Below are 22,056 nucleotides of genomic sequence, written 5' to 3' on the forward strand. Positions count from 1 at the left end.
CAGAAACCTAATGGGCATAGACAGATGTATTGGCTACCCTATGTTGCATTAGCTGCTGCAGTCAAACAGGGATCTGAGCAGGGGCTCAGCTGCAGCTTCTGGTATACTCCTTCAGCTCCTCCCACCGAGAGAGATGTACGTACATGTGGGTGAGAGAGACGGAGAGACCAAATGTCCTTAAAACAGGGACAAAACAGGCCAACAACGAGCATTGCAGCCCTCAAGGGTCTCGGTACACGATACCCCTTTGTGTCAGAAGGGTGCATAGAGCCTTCCAGATCTCGCACACCATGGCATGGCACTGTAAAGCGCATACCGTCGTTATTCTGGCTATGGGAAGTATTTAGATGTTTTCTGTCATCTATCTGTGCTTCCGACCAAAGGTTACTTCTACAAAATAACAATAAAGAGAAAGAATTTACCTGAAAATGACAACAGCCCTTGTATTTAAGCGTGGTTCAAGCACCTGATGAAGCAGCTCTTGAAAACCATATTTTCAGTACAAAGTTTCAGCTTTTATTACTTTCAACATTCTGTCAGATTTTAGTTGAAGTAAACATAAGCTAAAAATAGCAAACCTGGTTAGTACGTTGTGACCCTTTGTATCTTCATGAAATGTTTTAGAACATTAGAAATTTTTTCCCAACTTGGAGTATGGATTTGGGAGTCCTCCTAGTACTCTGGCCCCATATATACTTACATTAGTTGGTTTGCAATTCTTTTCTGTAAATTTACAAAAATCTCATTAACTGCAGCATAGGAGTGTTTTTAGTGCAAAATATTTGCACAAACCAAGAGCTTGCAAGTAATTTCAAGTGCATGAAAGTAATATCCAAGTAATTCATTAATAGTTTCATGTGGCAAACTACCTGGCTGGGGTAAATTGCTTACGGGCCCCACGTAGATCGAAGTACCCCAAAGAAAACAACATTTGCTAAGAGCCACTAGGCAGCAATCTCTCATTTTAGGCTCACCCTGTTGGCACAGGCCCTCCCCAGCCGGTGACGTAGCCACCCTTGGCTCCCAGCCTGTGGGGAGCAGCCGGCCCTGCTGCCCCCAGCTGTTGCCCAGGCCTTGCTGGGCCGCGAGCGGCACTGTGGGGCCTGGCCCTGGGGCTGCCCCCCGCAGGCCCTGAGACTCCCAAGCCCCGCCGGAGGCGGTGGTCAGGGCGTAGAGGCCGGTCGCAGCACCGCAGGCTGCTTTGGCAGCACCTGCTCGGGCCTGGCAGAGCTCTCCCTGCGAGGGAGAACCTCTCAGCCGGCGGCGTTTCTCCGAGCACGGGCGTTTGCCAGTCAGGCAGCGAGCTTCCCCCGGCCCTGCGGCCCCGCCGGCGAGCCCGGGCCTATCAGTCACTGGCAGGAGGCCCCGTCTCCTCTTCTGAGAGACTCCCTAGCTAGAGCACTTTCAAAGCTGAGGCGCAGCCGAGCCACTTCGATTAACCATATTAAATCATTAAATTAACTTTTCCTGAGATATTCATCTGCCGAGCATAAAAGACTAAAAGGTGAAAAGTAATTATAAACACATGTCAAGGGAAGGAGGGAACATTTAGGGCATTCAGAGGGGAAGCCGTCGACAACAATTTTCTCGTTATCACGTGTGCAGCCACAACTTCAGCACTCGGCTGTTGCAACGACATAGGCAGGATGAACTGCAAAAAACATACAAAATCTCTGTAATAGTCTGTAATAGGAACACCAAACGTTTGTGAATTCTTTTGCAGGATATTTTATTTAAATATTATTTGCAGCTTTTGCCAGCCTTCTTCACTGCCCATAATTGGGAGCTGGTAAAATTTAGAGGCTTGTGGATCTCCTGAATTCTACAATGAGAGCGATCTGAATTACAAAATGTTTTTCTCCTATGTGCTTGACAACAGAAGCATCAGAGGATTGTGATCAGTGGCACAAAATCTGGTTAGAGGCAAGACAACAGTGGCGTACCCCAGGGGTTGATACTGGGGCCAATACTGTTCAACATCTTCATTAATGACCTTGACGATGGGGCAAGTGTGCACCCTCAGCAAGTTTGTGGATGATAGAAAAGGGCCACTAAGATGATAAAGGGACTGGAGCATCTCTCTTATGAGGAGAGGCTGAGAGAGCTGGGACTGATCAGCCCAGAAAAGAGAAGGCTCCGGGTGATCTATCAATGTGTATAAATACCTCATGGGAGGGAACAAAGAAGAAGGAGCCCGACTCTTCTCAGTAGTGCCCAGTGACAGGACAAGAGTCACTGGGCACAAACTGAAATACATGAAATTCCACCTGAACACAACAAACCACTTTTTTACCCTGAGGGTGGTCAAACACTGGAGCAGGCTTCCCATAGAGGAATATCTCCATCTTTGGACATATTCAAAACTCAACTGGACATAGTCCTGGGAAACCTGCTCCAGCTGACCTTGCTGGAGCTGGGGGGATGGACTAGATGATCTCAAGAGGTCCCTTCCAACCCCAACGATCCTGTCATTCTGTGATATTCTGGATTTCAAAGGAAAGTAGAAGCAAAAGCTGCTCACAAACCACACCGAAACAGTGTGTTCTAAAGCTTCTTTCTTTTACATACTGATTCTAATTTGTATTCCAAATTTTGATGGCAGCATAGTAACAGCATGTGGAATGCACTGGAATGCAGAGTAAAGCAACCCAGCCTTTAGGAAAGAAATTATTTGATGTGATGACCTTGTACTTCCTTTACTACTCTGCTGAGTGTGACTGGCTGTATCCAAAGTGTATCGATATTATTACATGCTTTTTGAAGGCAAGATGGGCTAGCACAGCATTCCTTGAACCCCCAGAATTTACACTCTAACTTTATACTCTCATCCTAGAATAGAGATCCTGAACACCATGTTGAAATATACTACCTTATCCAATAAACTCCTGGTTCAACAGTCAGTACCTCATTTTAAGGATTTCAATCTGCTGAATATTCCTTTCTTGGATGAAGGTGAAAAAACACTTTGACATTTTGAAGATTACAAGGGTCAGATTGTGAAGGATTTTGGTTTCTGAGGAGTCAGAAATAGGCATTTGAGACTGTGGGATTATGTTCATTTAAAGACCTACTTTACTTTACCTTTAACATTTAGCTCAGCTTTTCTTCTTCTTGACAAGGGTACACCAGGTTCTTCTGAATTTGACACATACAGGACAGCCTTCTAGGAAATGGGTAATGCTATTAATAATTTTTTGTTACTGTGCTCCAGTTATGATTCAGGACCCTACTGCACAGAACAGATCATGGTGATTGTTCAAAAGAATTTACAGTCTAAGTATAAAACAAAACACAACGGATGGGTATAAAAAGGTGCAAGGAAAAAAATAAGGTAAAGGGGGTTGTTAGTGCCCTCAGATGTATTTGCAAGCAGAGGATTAATTGGTGCCTAGGCTTAACAGTGAATGAAAATTTGAAGGAGGGAGTGGAAAAATACCAGAGTTGCTTCTTCAGCAATCCCACTGAGAGCTGTGGTGCTTTCCTCTCTCCTGTTGCATTAGCAAGCCTGGCTGTTGGAGTTACTGTAGCATCTTCTCATGGAATTCAACAAATGAATTTTTAAAGAAAATTCCCTGAAATTAGGGAGAAAATAAGTAAAATTTCCCTTCTCAGCAAACCCAAAGGAAAAGTAAGAAAAGACAGCGTCTTCTGGTGGGGTTCTGTGTTTATGTCAACTTTTGATTAACCAGGAAAGATGATTCAGCCAGGAAAGCCACACCTTTTCTTGGGAGTCTCACATTCGTGGGTAACCATTTCTCAATGTCCACAGACTAGTCCATCTGCGTAGGCTTCACTGAAATCAACGGGCTGAAGATAAAATCATTTCAAGATCAGTGATTTAATATTTCACTTGTCTCAGCTCTGACCTCACCATGAGGACATGAATTACATATTTCATATAATGCCAGAATTGGAAAATACATAACTAAACTATTGGGCAGCAGTTATAAATAACAAAAGGAAGCACTCCTCCCACACACACAAAACTGAATTGGAAAACTTACTGCCATAGCAAGGTACAGAAGCCAAAAGCATAACGGTATTACAAAAAGAAAGACAATTCTACCACAGACCATTAAGCATGATGGTCCAGATGCAACTTTCAGCTCAGGAATTCCACAAACTATGAGCTGAATTTGTATTAACAGGAAGACTCACTCTATGCTTAGCACATTTCTTACATTTTCTTCCTAAGCATCTACAATCTGACATTGTCAGAGAGGTCAGTGGTTGAATACAGCCATTCTTAAGTTCTTAGGGTCATTTTATTTTGCAGTATTTGACAGCTATCTGCTATAATCGACTAAAGAACCAGGATCCATTTAACATCTCAATTTAATATAAAGGAATGTCTTATTCTTCTGCCTCCTGAAAGCTGCATGCAGATAACCTCTTACCTATCCAACCTGGTGTAGACTTTTTCATAACCCTAACACGTAATCATGGCACCATGCAAACAAATTTAAACAAAATTTTGGTTCTGACCATCAGCTGTGAATAAGCTATCTAATCCATAGGCTTCTAATACAGTATTTAATTTCTGCTAATATAGTTTGTATTGCTTTACAGCAAGAGTATTCTAATCAACAACTTCATCAAAGAAATCACAGTAAGAATAGGAAGCCCATGCAGTTTTCGTATTGTAAGCACATTACTCACAAATAGTCAAGAGATTTCAAACTGAAGAAAATAAAATACGTGCATGTTTGCTCTTGAAAATGTATGCATACGTTATGGCAGAGAAACTACACAAAACATATATACTTATGTAAAAACACTAAGCACTTATTACCTGAGCTTCAGGAAAGCAGTATATATACTGCCTGAGGGTTAAGGCACTTCCTAAGACTGTTATATTGCCCAAAGCTGAGCCAAACCAAAGCATCAGCTTTGAGCATTATGTCATTAGCACTTTTTAAATTGTTATGAATGTGTAATTAATTTTAGAGAGTGTATAAACAAATCTATTGGCCACAGTTTGTTACAATGAAAGTAACTATTGCCCCATTTAGTTCTAACATAATTCAGACTGTTTTGGGTTACGTGCTCCCTTCCCAGGCAACTTTGTAGCAGCCAGCAAAGGCTTCCTGTTAATAGAGAGCAGAAAGCCAGACCCACACTATCCTGACAGGAAGAGAGGTCCCAAAATGTTCTTTATGTAGCGGAGAGTCCAGTGTTTCTTCCTAAAACCATCTGCCTCCTATGGGTAAAAAGACCTAGACACCAGAAAACATCGCAAGGGCAATGGTTCCTGTAGCTCCTGTTCACAACCCACAGCTCAACAGTGACCAAACCCCATACACGCAAGGCCCCAAATTCCTTCATTCCATAATAACCCACCTCCACATCCCAGTGGTATCAAGCAAAGCATCCAATTAACATAGATGTATTCTAGTTCCCACTGAAATCATCTAGGTTTATATGATCAACATTAGGCAACCATATCAAGTGCTTTCATACATCAGGTCAAATAGTATCTTATGGGACCCACATGTAGAGTTCATTTAGGTGAACTGAATGTAACAACAAGGGAGGAAAAAAATCACATATACTAAGCAAAAACAAACAAACAAACAAAGTGCATTCTCCCCCAAAGCATCAATAGGTTGGGAAGGAATACCTTAAATAAACCTGCTTGTTAGTATTTGAGTTGTATCTTAATTTCTGTTGTTGTTTGAAGTTAGTGCATTGCTATGTATGTGGATGCTGACACCAAATACTACCCTTCCAAACATTATATATGCTGTGTAGACACAAAAATAGACAACTAATACTTTATAGCTCAACAAAAGGAGGTATAAGCATCCCATTATTAGATGTGCCTAAAAAATGGTACTTAACAACATTTACCTGTGAGCATACTAGTGTCAGCAAGCTCAGCACTAGTGATGGGTACATTGGGACCATCCTCTTCATATGCTTTCAAAATGTACTTCTCAATTACACCTATGACCCCAGCAGGTTTGTCCCAGGTGACCTCAATGCTGTAACCATTTATACTGTGAACTCTTGAGGGAGTTGGCACATTTTGCGGAACTGTAGAAGGATAAAATAGAAAATAGAGAAAATGGCAGTTCTAAGGAGACTATTGCCCCTATTCTTCACTTTTAATGGCTGCAGTAAATCAGACTCAACCATTAGCATAAATACAATTTATTAGAGTTGTAACTTTTCAGCATTGATTTAATATGACTGCACATCTTGAGCTATTCAGTTTAAGCTATATTTCAAAACCATCAAAACTCCATCTACATAACATTCCTTCTTGTCTTGTTGCAATTTTCCAAAAACATTTAATGTATCAAACATATTTAAGCATCACTCATAAAGAAAGGAGGTGGATTGTATGTAGCTAACAACTTCAGGCATTATGCTCATACAACTGAATGAAGCAAGACAGTATTGCAAGAGAGAAGGTTTTGATATTTATCTGTTGGATATCTAAGCCACAGAATGCCTCGACTATGAAACATTTCTAAAAATGTGCATTCTCATTTACAAAAGTACTTCAAAAAGTTTACGCTCTTCCATTTATTTTCGTACTTCCACAATGCCATGCAACTGTCTCAGGGCAAAGTAGAGATTTGTAAGGCCTTTTTGCAAAACCCTTTGCTTCTGATCATTCCATATTATGAAAAGAAAAAACGAAAAAAAAGAAAATGAAGACGTTTAAAAGAACTGGAAAGCCAAGCTCATACATGCATATAGTTGCTAATAATAATAAAAATATCATCCCGTTTCCCATAACCTTTAACTATTTATTAGATATTACTATACCAAGTAAAGGTCTGGCCAGTAACAACTTCACCACAGATGACTGCACAAGGGATGCAGAAGAAAGGCCCACGGAACACTATGGCAGGATGATGGATGACGAGTTTGCTGTAAATGCATGTGGACTCCCTAGCCCTGTTGATGATCATTTGCTTTTCTCACCATCAAATAACCTCTTCTTTTTTTGTAATTGTATTGTTTAGTTTCATTAAATATGAATGCAGCCTTGTTTTTTATAAGAAGGTTACCAGAAGGGAAAGTATAAAAATACCTGGAAATTGTGATTCTTGTGTAAAGTAAGAATGTGATACTCTAGGAAAGCTTCAGTTACTACAGTAATATATTGATTGTATTAGTTCTGAAGTGTATCACAGGGCAAGGGAAGGTACTGTATAGCAGATGGTCTTCTCATAAGGGACATAACAAAACCAACTCAAAAATAATTAAATAGCGCAATTATTCTCCAACCCTGGGGAACATGTAGCTGCTCAATGCTGTGGTCAGCTTGCAAACATAAATTTATGGTAAAGCTTACAGTTGTCAGACAGTTGATATGAAAATATACATGTATTTTCTCTCTTCTGGGTGGTACACAAAATAATGACAGTAAGTTGTATAGGAATGCCTTTGCAAGTCCAATATTTACGCAGGTTTCGTATCATTTTTTAAGATCATACATTGAATATCTTGCATCAAAAGAATTCTCTGCATTGATGAATGCAATTAGGCTTCAATTTACAGAAGAGGGAAAATTGGTTAAATAAATCATGCAGAACTGTAAATCTTCAAAAACTTGCTAGCTCAATAAAGGTTGCAAAACCACTTTCCAGAAAAGGAAAGGTCCTTTAAATTTTCTTCATAAAATATATGAAAAATTTGATCTTTAAGGATCAGCAGGTATTATGTTTCTACTTTAAAACCTTCTCCACAAGCCACATGCTGCTTTTCTAGTAAATATTGCCACATTCTCACACACAATCTATGGGCTACTTGTTAAAAGAATCATTATTCAGCAGCACTGAGCAGCATACCCATGTGCAAAAAACTTTCACAAGACCCTCTTCTCCCTAACAACTACAAGGCCTCTTATCTTCCACAGCTTGTGCCTGCTATCCCAGTATCTACTTTCTCTACACTCGATTTTGTATCATTAAGTTATGCACAGGAAAATACAGATTTACTTACTCCAGCAGACTCCTGCAACGTGAAGTTACATGTGCGTGTATGAACATACCTAGATGCATGGCTGTTCTTACTCAGTTAATGCAGTTCAATCCTTTCATGTTCTTTGTTCTCACATAATTACATAATCTAGTATATATTTGGAAGAGACCTTGAATTATGCATGGAAAATACTTGCTTGAACACTTTATAGCTGAAGATAGTAATTTGGTACCTATTCAAAGCATTAAGCAGTTTTGCTCCTTCAGAAACACCATGTAACTTACCCTAATCAAAATTGCTGTGGTGGGATTTTCTCCAACCTGACATTAGATAGCTAATGAAAAATGGGAATAAGTAAGCCTTAAAATTATATTTACCTGATTCTCTTGTACGAACACGGCTCCATACACTAGATACTGATCCTCCTTCATTTGAGGCAACCACCCTATAAAGGTATTCTTCAAAGAACATAGAGAAGGATAGAGAAGAAAAAAAAAAGAAAAAAAGAAACACTGAACATGGTAATACATTAATACAGAACGAAATAAAAATGATGTATTTCATTTAAGGAACCAATGTGTTACCTGTAAATGGTTGTAGACCACTCTCGTAAACACTTTGCTCGTTTCCTCGGTATACTAGGATGGAGTCATTTCCCCTGCAGTTAACAGCACTGTCAGTTGATAGGCATCCATCCAGATTGACTCTGACAGCACTGCTGGACACAGATGCCAAGTTAACGACAGCACCTCGTGTAAATTTAACATCCTTCATGCAACCACCGAAACCTAGCAAACAGTAAGGGAGTAGTATCACATAAAGAGCTTCAGTCATGAATTAAGAATCAGTTTTGTTCCTTTCAATTCTATATTTTCAGCATTAAAGACTGTAATGTGAATATGGTAACTTCCAACATGACATTCAGTCCCCCCTTTCAAGATACTAAGCTGGTAAAAATTCCTGGTATTCCTAGTGTTGAGTTCCTGCCTTACTAAACTATACTTTAATTGTTATCAATTCCATCCCATGAGGAAAGAGCTTTCTGTTTTCTCTTCTGTCACTTCTCTCTTTAAAATTATTACCATAAAAGTGATTCTGAATTTGAAAATCAGATTTCTGCTGCTTGCTAATATTTTGTTAATATACACTCTTCCTCAAACTGAGAAGAAAATATAGGTTAAATATATAATTAACTTCAGGAGATCACAGAGGTATATCGGTTTATCCTAATGGGGATATAACTGTTACGCTGTTTACAAACATAGTCTAGAAACATAACCCTGAACTGTTAATTTATAAGAAAAATATTAAGTAACCTCATTTTATATTTATTTCTCTATATATGTATATATATTTCTCTGTGTGTGTGTAATATTCCTATCAACATTACAAATATGTTAAATTATTTACTTGTAGTAAAAACACCACTACAAAATTTCAGGATGCAGTTGTTCAAATTTCTGTATACTTCTAGGACTTAATTCACAAAGAAATTAATAAATTCACACAAAATAGTTCTCAGATCTGAGTGAAGTATAGTGATTGGTGTTTAACGTAAAACCAAAGTAAACTGTAACCAAACTGAAGCCTTCAGTTCACTGAAGAATTAACTTTGTAAATTAAAAATCAGCATCTTGCAGATCAGTGCTTTTTTTTAGCTTTGTAAAAACATTGTATTTATATCTTATGTACTTTTATTGCCTTTATTACTGCAAGACAGCAGGTCAGAGTAGTATTTGTACTTAGCCACCTGATCTGAGAATCTAATATCCATACATAGTTCATACAAAAAGAAAGGGGCACTGAAGGTGGACACCCATTTTGAATCATCCTCTAAAACACCTTATCTCCCCACAATGCTAGGAATTTAGACAAACTGCTCCTTAAAATGAATACATCCTAATTTAAGCTCAACTCCTACTCTACAGCAATACTCTCAGTTGCTTAGGCAGCCCGTGGCAGAGGAAAGAATTAGTCCCAGTCTGCATGGGCATCTTAATCATTAGACAAAATGAGCAGTTGTGTAATTTGCAATGAGATGCACACTGTACAACCTATTTTAATACATTACTTTTAGTATCTTTTTAGCTGCATTTATCACTATTTGAAGATTTCTGACCGACGTCAGCCAAGTAATCTTGTTTACTCTCAGGTAACTGCAGAATACATGATGACAGTACAAATTCTCACAAACATTCCTGCCAGATCCCCTCCCACCTTGACCTCTCAGGAGGGCATGTGATGGGTCATACAAAGGCCCACAGGCTCTAGCTGAAATTTCTTAAAATAAAGTTGTAACTGACATAGAGGTGGGGTGGGAGGAGAAGGATATTTATCCCTTATTTGCTGTGAGCAAAACAATATTCCTTTATTCAAAATTAACTACCAAGCAGCCATTAATTGAGAAAACCTTTTGTAAACGTTTATTAAACTGGGAAGGTCTCCATATTCTATTATAATACCATTACTTCATTATAGTCCTAAACAAAAGTATATTTCAAAGCTGTAATGCCTAATCTTGCTCATCTAAATCTACATTTAGGAACACACAAAAATGTTTTTATCTTCAGATGCTCTGGATATAAATTCAAAGCCACCATCTTATTTTGTGGTGTGATAAGGAGGCTCAGTGAAAAAAAGTAATGTTTATTGATGTGCCTCGGTATGCACTTAAGACGTTATTTTGCCCTAGATTCTTTGTTCACAGATCTCTTTGCTGCAGGAGTTGCAAATGCATCCACTCACGAGGCTATACCATCTGCTACGAGGCAACACTGACAGGGTACGACTGGCTAGCTCTTTTGGGCCATAAATATTATGCACACAGAACCTGGAGGAAGATTATAATATATGTGATACCTACAGCTGGAAGAATACTTAAAACAATATTTTTGAGCTAACTGTGAATGCCAGTGAATGGATTTGATCCAAACTATTCTATAGCTGTGAAATCACAAGGCTTCAATGGAGCTCTGCAGAGCTTACTTGAAAGCACGCACTCAATGTGAGCTCATGCATTCAAAGCCACTTACTCGATTCCCCACTAATCACTTATTGACTGCTACTTATTTGCCCACAGTATCTGAAAAATACACCATGACTGATTAATAGCTTCATAAGTAACGAAAAAACACAGCCAAACTGTAAACAGAGCTAGTTTAGACACTTTTTGACTACATTTCATACAGTAGAACCTTTTGTGGAGGCCATTAGTATCAGGCTGTAATTAATGCTTCTCTCTTTTCCCTAGAAATTTGACCTGTTCCAGAACAGAAGGGTCACAGTGATGGCTACAAACATGACTGTCTATCCTCCTCCTGATAACATGGAAAATATCATGGTAACGTAGCCAAAATCCAAATTCAGGGGCTTATACTCACATAATATTTTAGACCAGAATCAGTATTGCCTAAAAAAGGACTAATAAACTCTCAACAATTCTTCCATGTGGCAGCATCCAGCCTCATTACAGTGATTTAAGCTATGTTTACTATCTTCCACTTGATTTTGTATTCCAGATCTGTGAGTGACACAAGTTGATCAAGTGAAACAAGTTGATCTGAACTGGCTTTCTCTGATGAAGATTTAAGATCTTCTGGTTGGACATCTCAGATTACCACTTGCTACTCTCCAGTTCCTCTCCTATGAGGTAGACTGCTTCAGATATCACTGGGTTAGAAGAATTTTTATAGCGTTCCAAAAGGATCAGGACTAAGTAAAGCTAGATGGGTAGGGATAACTGGTAGTTAAAGTAACAATGGATGGGAGGAAAAATTGGTGTTAGATATCCACAAATTTACACTACCAGCAGCAGAATGTCCACCTTGTTCATGACACCAGTTTTTGAAAAACGTATGTTCTTCTTGGTGTCATCTTACCTTGTTCTAACCCCAGTTCTCTATAAAAATTCTGAATCCGAGGTGGGATTCCTCCTATGTAGACAGGTGAGTTTACTTTCAGCTGCTGAACACGAGGTTCGAGCTTCTGCTCTCTCAGTTCATTCATAGTTGCTGAAACTACAGAGCCCTCCTTGTTCACCGTGACTTTGTTCCACTTTCCATCGCAATAAGACAGTCCTAACCAGAGATCCACTTGTGTAAAGACAATGCTAGTTTTTAAAAAGATGTTTAATATTCCACTTTTCAGTTCAATCTATATATTTTAAAACAGAAAAAAAGATTTTGAAAGAAACATCACATACACAGCAACAACAGGTGCAGCTATTTTAAAAAAATAATCAAGGGAGTCAATTAACAAGATCAATGAACAAGACATTTTTATCTTCAGGATAGCAGAAATTACAATAAAATTGTTTACACAAAACATGCTAAATACAGTGTATCAGTTAATTCAGAATGCAGGAGAATATACTCTGATTTTTTGACAACTGACTTTGGCACTAATGTAACCAAGTAAAAGGAAAAGACAATGAACCAGGACTGGTTTGCTTTTTTTGAGAATGAGAAAACAGTATTTTACCTGTCAATTCATTTTTTAGAAGAATGTAACAAGATAATAAGGAAATGAAATGTCAGACCTGATTAAGGTCTTTTTAATTGGCTGGTGAACTCAATTTCAAATTTTTCCAGCATACATTGATTCTGTGTTTCATCTTTATTCTTCTAAATCTTGTAAGAAAATAATTGTTTTTGTATGTGCTTTTTGAGATTAATGTGCCAATTCTCTAATAGAAATACATTTTACCTAAATTTTCACTCCGGAAGTTTCCAGATGCTTTCCTGCAAGACTCTTTATCCTAACTGAATGGAACACAAGTGGGCTGAGACTGTAAATTGGCAGGTATAGAGCACAAAACACTTAGGTGATGAACTGGTGGTTGAAAAATATGGATATGTTCACAAAAAGGCATTATGGTTTCCATGCCAAAATCTTATTAAGTGAAATAAAAACTACAGATTTAATATAAATGCTTATCACCAGTATTGACAAACTGACATATTTAGGTTACTGATAATATTACTATTGCAGTATTTGTAATTGGATTGTATTTCCTTAACAGATACCCCAAGTGAAGAAAGAATTCAGTACTTGAGTTGTTATGGGCAGTACAGGTCCTGTCCCAGAGTGCACACTGACTGCTTGCTGATGAGACACAGGGATTTCGTTTATTTGTTTCTTTGGGACCACAACTTTTCCTATTTCCATGAGTTCATAGCCCTTTGTAGGTAAGGACTCTAAAATACAAGTGAAGGACAGATCATGGCATCAATGCTGATGAGTATAGCTTGAAAAAGCAGTCCACTAGACAAATCACTGTTTTTCTTCACTGATGAGAATTAATACGGTGCACACTGTGCTGGTGTGAAGAAAGCATTTCAGCTGCATGACTAGAGTAGTATGCCAGCAAGTCTGCCAGACCTGGAAGCTGGACAGAGGACATGGTGTTTGACATAGGGTCACTACTCAGCACATCCCTCTTCCAGTTGGCATAGTCTTGGCATAGTCTTAAAGCAGGCAGAGAATGATGCTTGTGCTTTTTGTGATGACCTGGACTGACATTTAGCATGCCCAAGTGCAGCTAAAGATAGAGGACCACTGTTCACTTTGAACTGTTCTGCATGGTGAGGATAAAAAAAAGCAAAGTCCTGCGTACATCTAACATTCTCTCTGGCACTGAGCATAGGTTCAGAAAAACAACAGATAAATTGTTTGCTTTGGATAAAATTCTGGGACCACTTTCAAAAAATGCTTGATTGTTAACCTGTCCTTGGAAAATATATTATTACTTTAAACCAAAAATGCATGAAGATCATCTTATTCTTCTACCAAACGTATTAGTTGCCATCTCTCAACAGAACATGAGCATTATATCACAGCTCTAAACCTGAGCAGGTTCTCAGTTTAATGACTGAAAGCATACTTGCTTTCCAGAATTTGGGGTACGAATATTAAGCACCACTGCAAAATTTTATTAATACTGTTATCTGTGCACACATTCTTATTTTGATATATCTGAGCATGTAAGGTTGGAATCAGGAAAGCCAAAGCTTAGCCTGAATCTGGAAGAGGACATGAGGGGCAAGAAGAGCTTCTACAGGCCCACTGGTAGGTTGTGGCACCTCTATGAGATTGGTACAGGGACTGATTTGGATTAAAAACTTTATTAATGACCTGGGCAATAGGATGGGGTATACTCTCAGCAAGTTTGCAGTTGTTAGCAAAGGGGGCTGCCACTCGTATTCTAGACATAGAAAGCAGCTTTGAAGAACAGGGCTGAGGGTCAAGACGGATTACAAATTGAACACTGGTCAGCAATGTACCCTTGAAATGATAAGGCCAACATGCACTGGACTGTATTAGAAATAAGGTAGGCAGTGGGTCCAAGGAGATGATTCTTCCCCTTTATTCATCACGTATAAGACTACATCTGGACTACTGTATCCAGTTGTGGACACTCCAGTATACGAAAGATATTGGCACACTGGAGTGAATCCAGTGGAGGGGCACCAAGTTGGTCAGGGGTTGGAGTACCTAACGTACGAGTTGAAGCTGAGAGAACAGGGTTTGTTCAGTCTTAAGAGCAAGCAGAAAGAGAACTTAACTGTGCAACTACCTTATGGGAGGACAGAGAAGACAGACCCAGACTCTTCTCAGAGGTGCACAGTGAAAGCATGAGAGGCGAAAGACAAATTGTAACAAGAGAAATCACAGTTAGATAACAGGATATTTTTTTTTTTCTATAATGAGGGATGGTCAAAGATTGGAACAGGCTGTAGAATTTGAGAAGCTGTGGACTGTCCATCCGTAGAGAGATGGACAATACTCAAACATAAAATGCCTGGAGCAACCTTACCTAACTAAATTGGCCCTGCTTTTAGTGGAGATTTGGAATAAATTACTTCAAAAGGTCCCTTCAGCCTAAATTATTTTGTGCTTCTGTATTTTCCTTCTCTGCAGGGACCAGTCCTACTTCACCCAATTTGCTTATAAACATATGATTTTGAAGATGAAAGGAATATCCAGCCATAGCTCTGAGAAACAAAACCGATAGGATAGGGGGTGCATTGGAGGCTGCATTGTTAAACCTGCCATCCAAAACGGTCTCAACCAATGTTGAGCTACAAGACTGATTACGGCTGCATCTCCTTTGAACTGGGAAGTCATCCTGAGATTCAGGGGTATCAGCAGAGACAAGCAACAGATTTGAAAGAGCTTGGCAAAGGACAGTCAGTTTGTGAGCCCTTTGAAAGAAAAAGTATGTGGTACTGATGTTGATGTTGAACCAGTCTTTACAGTTCAAAATCAGTAAGGTTAAAGAGATGTTCTGTACTGGTACCAGTCCCGTCAGACTGGCTAGCCAGAGGGTGGAGGCCCAAACACAGACCCCTCAACAGCCTCCTCAGAATCAGTCGTTCTTTAATGGGAAGGGAACAGGAGTCTCTTCCTCACAGCAGACAGAGAGAAATCACTGGTGACCGATAGGAATATCACCTTCACAAGTCCCACATGAGTACCAGTCACTTCTTTGCTAATGAAAAGATTTTGACTTTGAGTCCCCAAAACACTTATCCCTCCTTAGCTCTATCACAGGTAACACTTTCATCTTGGACACTGGTTATTCTACTTCATGCAGCTACTTAAGCACAATTCTTTTGAAAAAGTTCCTGCAGGACTTCTTTCTTACTTTGAAGCTTTGCAGAAGCAAATCAGCTCTGAATTCAACATCAGCTTCATCAGCTACAATATCTTGGGAGCTGGTGCCACTGTCACACATAAGATTGGCAGTGCTTAGGCTTTCGCTGCTGTTGAAGTGGTCAGCATCAAAATCAGTAATGCAAACTCTCTCAGCAGTCATAGTAGCTTCTTTCAATCACAAACTCATGAGGAAACACATGCCAGAGTGAGAGCTAGTGATTCATACTAGTTTATCTGGTCACAGTTTGCTCATAATTATTGTGCCTGGATCCAAAGAGAATCAGCTTGACCTCTCTAGCTTGAGTTAATTCTCAGGGCATGGAAGTCATGGAAGAAGTGACCTTTACAAAGAGCAGCTTTCTAGGACATAATTTTGTCTTGGGCAGAAGACAAGACAGAGTCTTTGGCTGTTTGGTAGCAGGCCAGCCATGTGTCTAGTTTAGTCATTCCAAAACTATAAAGCTAATAAGAGAGCTGTGACCTATGCAAAGGGAAGGGTCAGGGAATACCGTCTTACATTGGCACTCAGGATAAGTGGTATAGCTTCTAATCTGTTTTGCAGTGCAAGTGTCTCCTGACCAAAGCTCCTAACAAAGACATCGTAGCTCATGCGCAACATGCTACACACCTCATTTTCACTTTCTATTAACCTTTTTTTTGTGAGCTCAAGTGTACAGAAAAACCTTCTGTCATCATTATGTATGTGTAGAACACAAAGCTGCAAGGGTTGGAAAAGCATGCACATAGTCATCCTCTCTAAAATTCCTCATCTTAAGGCTATGGAGATGTTGAGGTGAGGAGTAAAGTGAGATAAAAAAAATTTTACCTGACTTAGGACAAACGCTAAGAAAATTATCTTATCACAGTTTTCAATGCTAAAAATAATATAAATATAAAACTGCCAAAAATCTGGAAGTATGAGTAGAGAAGGGAAGTGTTTTGTCTAACTACTTCGTGCTTTTGACTGCACTTTCAATTTAGTAAGTCCCCTTTTTCCTTTATAGTCAGCAGCTGTTTTCTCATATTTATTAGTCTTTCACAAAGCAACAGAAAGGAAACAAGGATCACATTTTCCCTGTGAATACTGTTCACATAAATAGTGCCCCTGTACTGTGAATTACACACATACAAGTCTTTTTAGGGTGGGACAGCAGTGTATGTATAGCATCTTACGCTATTAGCTCATTACTTGAGGTAATAAAAAATTGTCTGCTGGAAAACTCAGTAATATAAAAAGTAAATATAGAGTAAGTTATAGCTGACCTGAAAGGGGGAAAAATATATTTATATGTTTTAGGTCAGAAGTTTAAAAGAAAAGGCAGATTAGATATAATGCCACGCAATAAAACAGGCTGTGACATGATAGCCATTAGCAAAACAGCTGCATTATAATAAATAAATAAATAAATAAAAATCATTAAAAATGCAGAAAGGGCAGATTAGGTCATAAAGAGTAACAATACCCTCAAAAATCTCTAAATGTAAATGATTGCTTCTTGGACCAACTAAAAAGATGTATTACTTTCAATGTAATACCTACTAGTTGGTGCAAGTAGTAACTATAGTTGACCCACTAAGCAATGGTGACCACAGGCTAATTACATTCAAAATCCCTGGTGGAAGAAAAATATGAAAATCCAGAGCCATGTAACTAATAAAAAAATTTGGAAGACTGCAACAAATACTTTCAACCTTAAAGAAAATCCTGGAAAAGGTGGAAGCATGGGTACTTCTGAGCATAAAACAGTCTTATTTAACAGACACCGAAAAGAAAGTTCATAGGCATTATCTCACAAATTTGCTTAACACAGGATTTGTGCAGCATCCTCTACAGTGTTGGGAAAACAGTGATAGGGATGAGATGGGACTAAGCTGGGACCACTAATTTCTGCCTATACGACAATCTTGCATTGATTATAAAAAATACATATACCTTAAAGAGAAAGCTTTACTAGGATACCGGGCAATTTCCATCATGAACTTTTTGATTTACAATTTAATTGATTTTGTTCTAGCATGAGAACTGGGAAACCGGATAACTTTATACTTCCCAAGGAATGAACCAAAAGTTTTTAATACATGTCTTTTGTTCTCTTTCTAATCACTTCTAATCCAGGAAAGAGAATAATTCTGCTTTTCATATATTGATATCTTTCTTATTTATGATATAAATAACACAGGTAACATTCTGAGCATTTGTTGGAGTCTTTTTGCTCCCCTTACACTTTGCTGTGCACAGCATTTCAAAGTAAGTATCACACAAAAATAACTTAAGGTTTGAAATTTATTTAAATGCTGGACATATCTTAGTAGACAAAACTCACAGGTCATATCTGAATATAGTTATAGCTATTTCTGAACTTACTGCAAGATAATCTGGGCCATCTTTATTGTAAACAAAAAAAAGCAATCCATTCAGTTGATCTGTTCTAAATTTGAATGAGATCTCAAATTCCAGTCCACCACTGAAAACACCTGAATGCAGTTCCAGGAACCCTTGAAAGAAAGTGTATACATGCATAAGTTAAATTAAATACATAAATAAATAGGTTCAAGAAACCAAAAATCTAGGTGCTACTTTCTACTTTGACATGAAGAACTCAGAGGTTTCAAGATTAAGGTTTACAACTTCATCGCTCAGCTTCATAAAGGGTAGTTATTCATAATGTACTGCAACAAACCAAACTGGTGCAATGTCCTAAATTTTGCTACCTGGCATTTTCTTGGTACATTATAGGCACCTGTGTCTCTTCAACAGTGAAACTTCACCTTTTACATGCATATCAAATCTGTATACAGTTACAGCAGCAGCACCTGTCTGTGGATGCAATTCGTCTTTCATGCGGTAGTCTTCTGTAAACCCAGAAAGTAAATTTTAAACCATCCAAAAATAATCCTATATAACTAAAACTGCTTTGAAAAGCAGATCACTGCAATATTTTTTATATGATCACCTTTTATATATCAAGAACATACTTGGCTAGTGCAATAGTACAGCAAACTACCTTTTCCAAGAAAATGTGCTCCTTCTGAGAGGACAACAGGGCATCCTTCCCAATTATGATAGACATTGTTTTGCTCTTCAGCATCCTGCCAGTTCAAAGATTCCCAGTTTTCATAGGGAGTATGCACTTTTTTCAAAAATATGTCACTGAGACACCCCACAAATCCTTTCTGGACAATCATCTTCATCCCTGCAAAAAAGGAAAATAATTTTTTAAGCCAATCACCTGCAACTAAACACAGGGATTAATTTATATGTTTTATACACGCTCACCCTACCATATATGTCCATGCGTGCATTGATAACCAGCCATCAATCACTTCATAAAGCTGGTCTCCAAGCTAAATCCAGATTTCTGAATGGGTCTAGTGACTAAAGAGAGCAGCTACTGCTATATAGCTGGAAAATATTAAACTTTTTGAGATTTTGCAGACAGGTACTTTCAAATCAACAGCGTAAATCTACCCCACGAAGATTCCAAGGAAAGTTTTCAGGTTTATCTGCTTAAACTAAACTATAAATGTGAAGAAAGGCATGCACCTGCTGAATAGGAAGAAACAGTGTTGCAAAAGCTAAGGCAGATGAATACACTTTTAGAAGCTTCATCAGGAAATTTTTCTTTTCTTGTTTGGATTTAAAAAAAAGTGATTCATGGCTGCTATCTCTTTTTCTTTACTGGGGACAACAATATAAAGCAGGTTTTACAGATGGTATTCTCTTGAATGGTACTTATAGTCAATCTCATTTTGATTATCTAGCTGAGGTGTATGGTGGAGGCATCCTGGATTACTTCATGAACCAAAGTTTTAGAAGAACACATGCACTTATTTCTGGTTTTAGTAAAGTGACACAAAAAAGGATAGAGGAAGTTGTTATACTCTAGTGTACCTCACATCAAGTCATCACCTAGATTTCACGTCCTTGTCAGTGGTGGGAATATAAACTTAATACAAACAATTTGGCTTTCAGGTTAATATGAAAACAACAAAAGCCTGGATACAAACCCACTGAGAACAGCTGATTGTATACTGGTTTTGTACGCAGTCACCTCTCTGTTATCTGCTGGAGGAATATACACTTGGTATATATACCAAGTTTATATATGAAGATATATGTTTATTGATTCTTCTGGAAGCCAGCTACAATCCAGCTCCACATAAATATAGCTGCAGAATACAGATATATTCATACACAACTGAGTTCAATGCAACAATCCCTGAAGGATCCAAACTCACACCAAAAAAGGCCAGCATGTCATAACCCTGCATCCAGGTGGGATGTATAACCCTGTGCTTAAGCTAATAAAAACAATTTGTATGTGTACTTTGGAAAAGAATTTGGGAATCTAAAATGTAAAACGTACCCATAAGTTTCACATGCATACCAGTTCTGTGTATAAAATTCATTAAAATGAACACAGACCTCATACACTGCTTTACCGCTAACGAAATCAACTATATAGATATTTCAATCTATACCGGAAGATAAAATTCGAGAAACTGTACAGACTTATTTCTGATTAAAACAAATATGTGAATAATTATGCAAATTAAGTACTGTCCTCATGTTTCTGACACAATGTCGATAGAGCCTACAGTACTGCAAAGGCAGTTAACTCAGTGCCACTGTATAGGATTTATCATATTATACAGACCACAGTCATACTCACCTACATCCTTTCTTACAATAGTATAACCCTGTGGAAGTCCTCCAACAAAAACTCCCACATTCTCTCCAATAATGGTGCTGCCACTAGTTGCTAAGGAAGAACCTGAACAAAATACGTCATTATTCTTGTGTTCAACGCTTTGAACAGATTTTCAACTCAATAACAGAATATTGACATTTGAGAAAAGAAGCTAATGCAACACAATATCCTAATACTTGCCCATACAAAACGTGGAAATATTTACAACTCTATTTTACAAAAGAATATTAACACAGTCATAGAGTCAGAAGCACAAAAAGACAAACTCCTCACACTTAGTATTAAATTACCAAAGATTCACAGTGCACAGATACCTCAGATGCACGGACAAAACAGTAGTGATGTTGTCAGAAAATTGAGTGAATCTTTTGCTGTATGGATGAATACAGGCACTGGAAAAGTAAGCAAGTGAGCAACACCCTGAGTAATACCAAAATAATACAGAAAAATGGAACTGGATTGATTACCTGTGTACTGCCCATCCACTGTGATGTTCCCCAGTGCTTGAATTCTTGTAGCAATTATTTGGTGCCAACTGTTATCATTGTACTCTTTTCCACCATCATTAGTTGGAGTGACTGCTACCGCAGATCCCTTTTTATTAACAGAAGAATCTGATTTAGAATATTATGAAGGTAAGATTTAGAATTATACCTTACTCTTTATACCATTCTGTGGTTTATAACATCTAAAAATAAAGACAAAAGTCCTCTGTTTAACTTCTTTCGGAATACTGAATGATGTTTAGAACTGATTTCCCCACTAAATTAACCTTCTCAAATAATAAATGAGGGATCAAGGATCCAGTTCAGTTTCTATTAAAAATAGAAAACCCTGTGTAGTTCCCCTGATAAAGACGAGGATGAGGCACAAATTACTGAGGGTCATGTCACTCGGATTTTTTATTTTTTTAATTTTTTTTAACGAAGTCTCTATTTAACTACTTCATGGATTGCTGTGGTTGTAAAGCAATGGTGGTTTGATGGCCATGATTCAATGTGCTATCCACAGAAAGCAACCACGTATCAGGACTGTTGACTGCAGCGCCTGTCTACAGGAAGGGACCCAAAAAAGAGATGTATCTGTAGGACAGTATGAAGACGCGTGTTCCGTCACTGTTAACTCAGTATCAAAAGGACTTGAATTTTTAGGTGAGAGGGTATAATACATTTATGAAGGAAAAGGTCATACCAAGACATTCAGGAAATAAAAAAAAAAATAGAAGGTAGTTATTGAGGATGTTTTTATCATGCAAGGGATGCTTATAAAAATGTTTTAAAATTTAACTAGAATTTTTACCTGCTTTTATTAAAATAAAAAATATAATGATATGAGGGGGTGAATTTAGAGACATCCACGACAAAATGCAGAGAACTCCTTTCTGAATTGCTGAGTAAGAGGAGTATAACAGATGCTGTTGCCAAACGAAACCTCAAGACTGTAAACAACCAAACAAAATACCCCATAAATTCATATAATGGTGCAATAAAAATAAAATTAATGTGTTTCAAGAATCTTCCTGAGATTTATATCCAAATAGTCTTCTAACTTCCCAGTAATTCCCATAATATTGCCTCAGGACCTTATACCATACTTGAACCATGTGGGAACTCAAAGTTATTCTGTTGAATTCACAAAATAGAATTGTCCTATGTAGCAGGCAACTACTGAATGGAAAAACATTTCTTTGCATAGGCAGTACATAATATTAAAGAATCACAACCTCTGCAGTTAATTCATGACTTAAGAC

General features: G+C 38.1%; 1 protein-coding gene across 1 annotated transcript in view; it reads right to left on the reverse strand.

The window, feature by feature from the left end:
- The window catches only part of USH2A (usherin), a 391,818-nt gene that overhangs the window by 224,863 nt on the left and 144,899 nt on the right, over window positions 1–22,056 (reverse strand). The window contains exons 22-29 of the mRNA XM_072858355.1: window positions 20,774–20,900; window positions 20,272–20,369; window positions 18,600–18,780; window positions 17,960–18,090; window positions 11,817–12,090; window positions 8,523–8,726; window positions 8,316–8,396; window positions 5,851–6,036 (exon numbers count right to left, since the gene is read on the reverse strand). Coding sequence (XP_072714456.1) covers window positions 5,851–6,036; window positions 8,316–8,396; window positions 8,523–8,726; window positions 11,817–12,090; window positions 17,960–18,090; window positions 18,600–18,780; window positions 20,272–20,369; window positions 20,774–20,900 — 1,282 coding nt within the window. The remainder of the gene's footprint in view (window positions 1–5,850; window positions 6,037–8,315; window positions 8,397–8,522; window positions 8,727–11,816; window positions 12,091–17,959; window positions 18,091–18,599; window positions 18,781–20,271; window positions 20,370–20,773; window positions 20,901–22,056) is intronic.

This window comes from Ciconia boyciana, chromosome 3 (genome assembly GCF_034638445.1).
Source record: "Ciconia boyciana chromosome 3, ASM3463844v1, whole genome shotgun sequence".
NCBI classification, from domain to species: Eukaryota; Metazoa; Chordata; class Aves; order Ciconiiformes; family Ciconiidae; genus Ciconia; species Ciconia boyciana.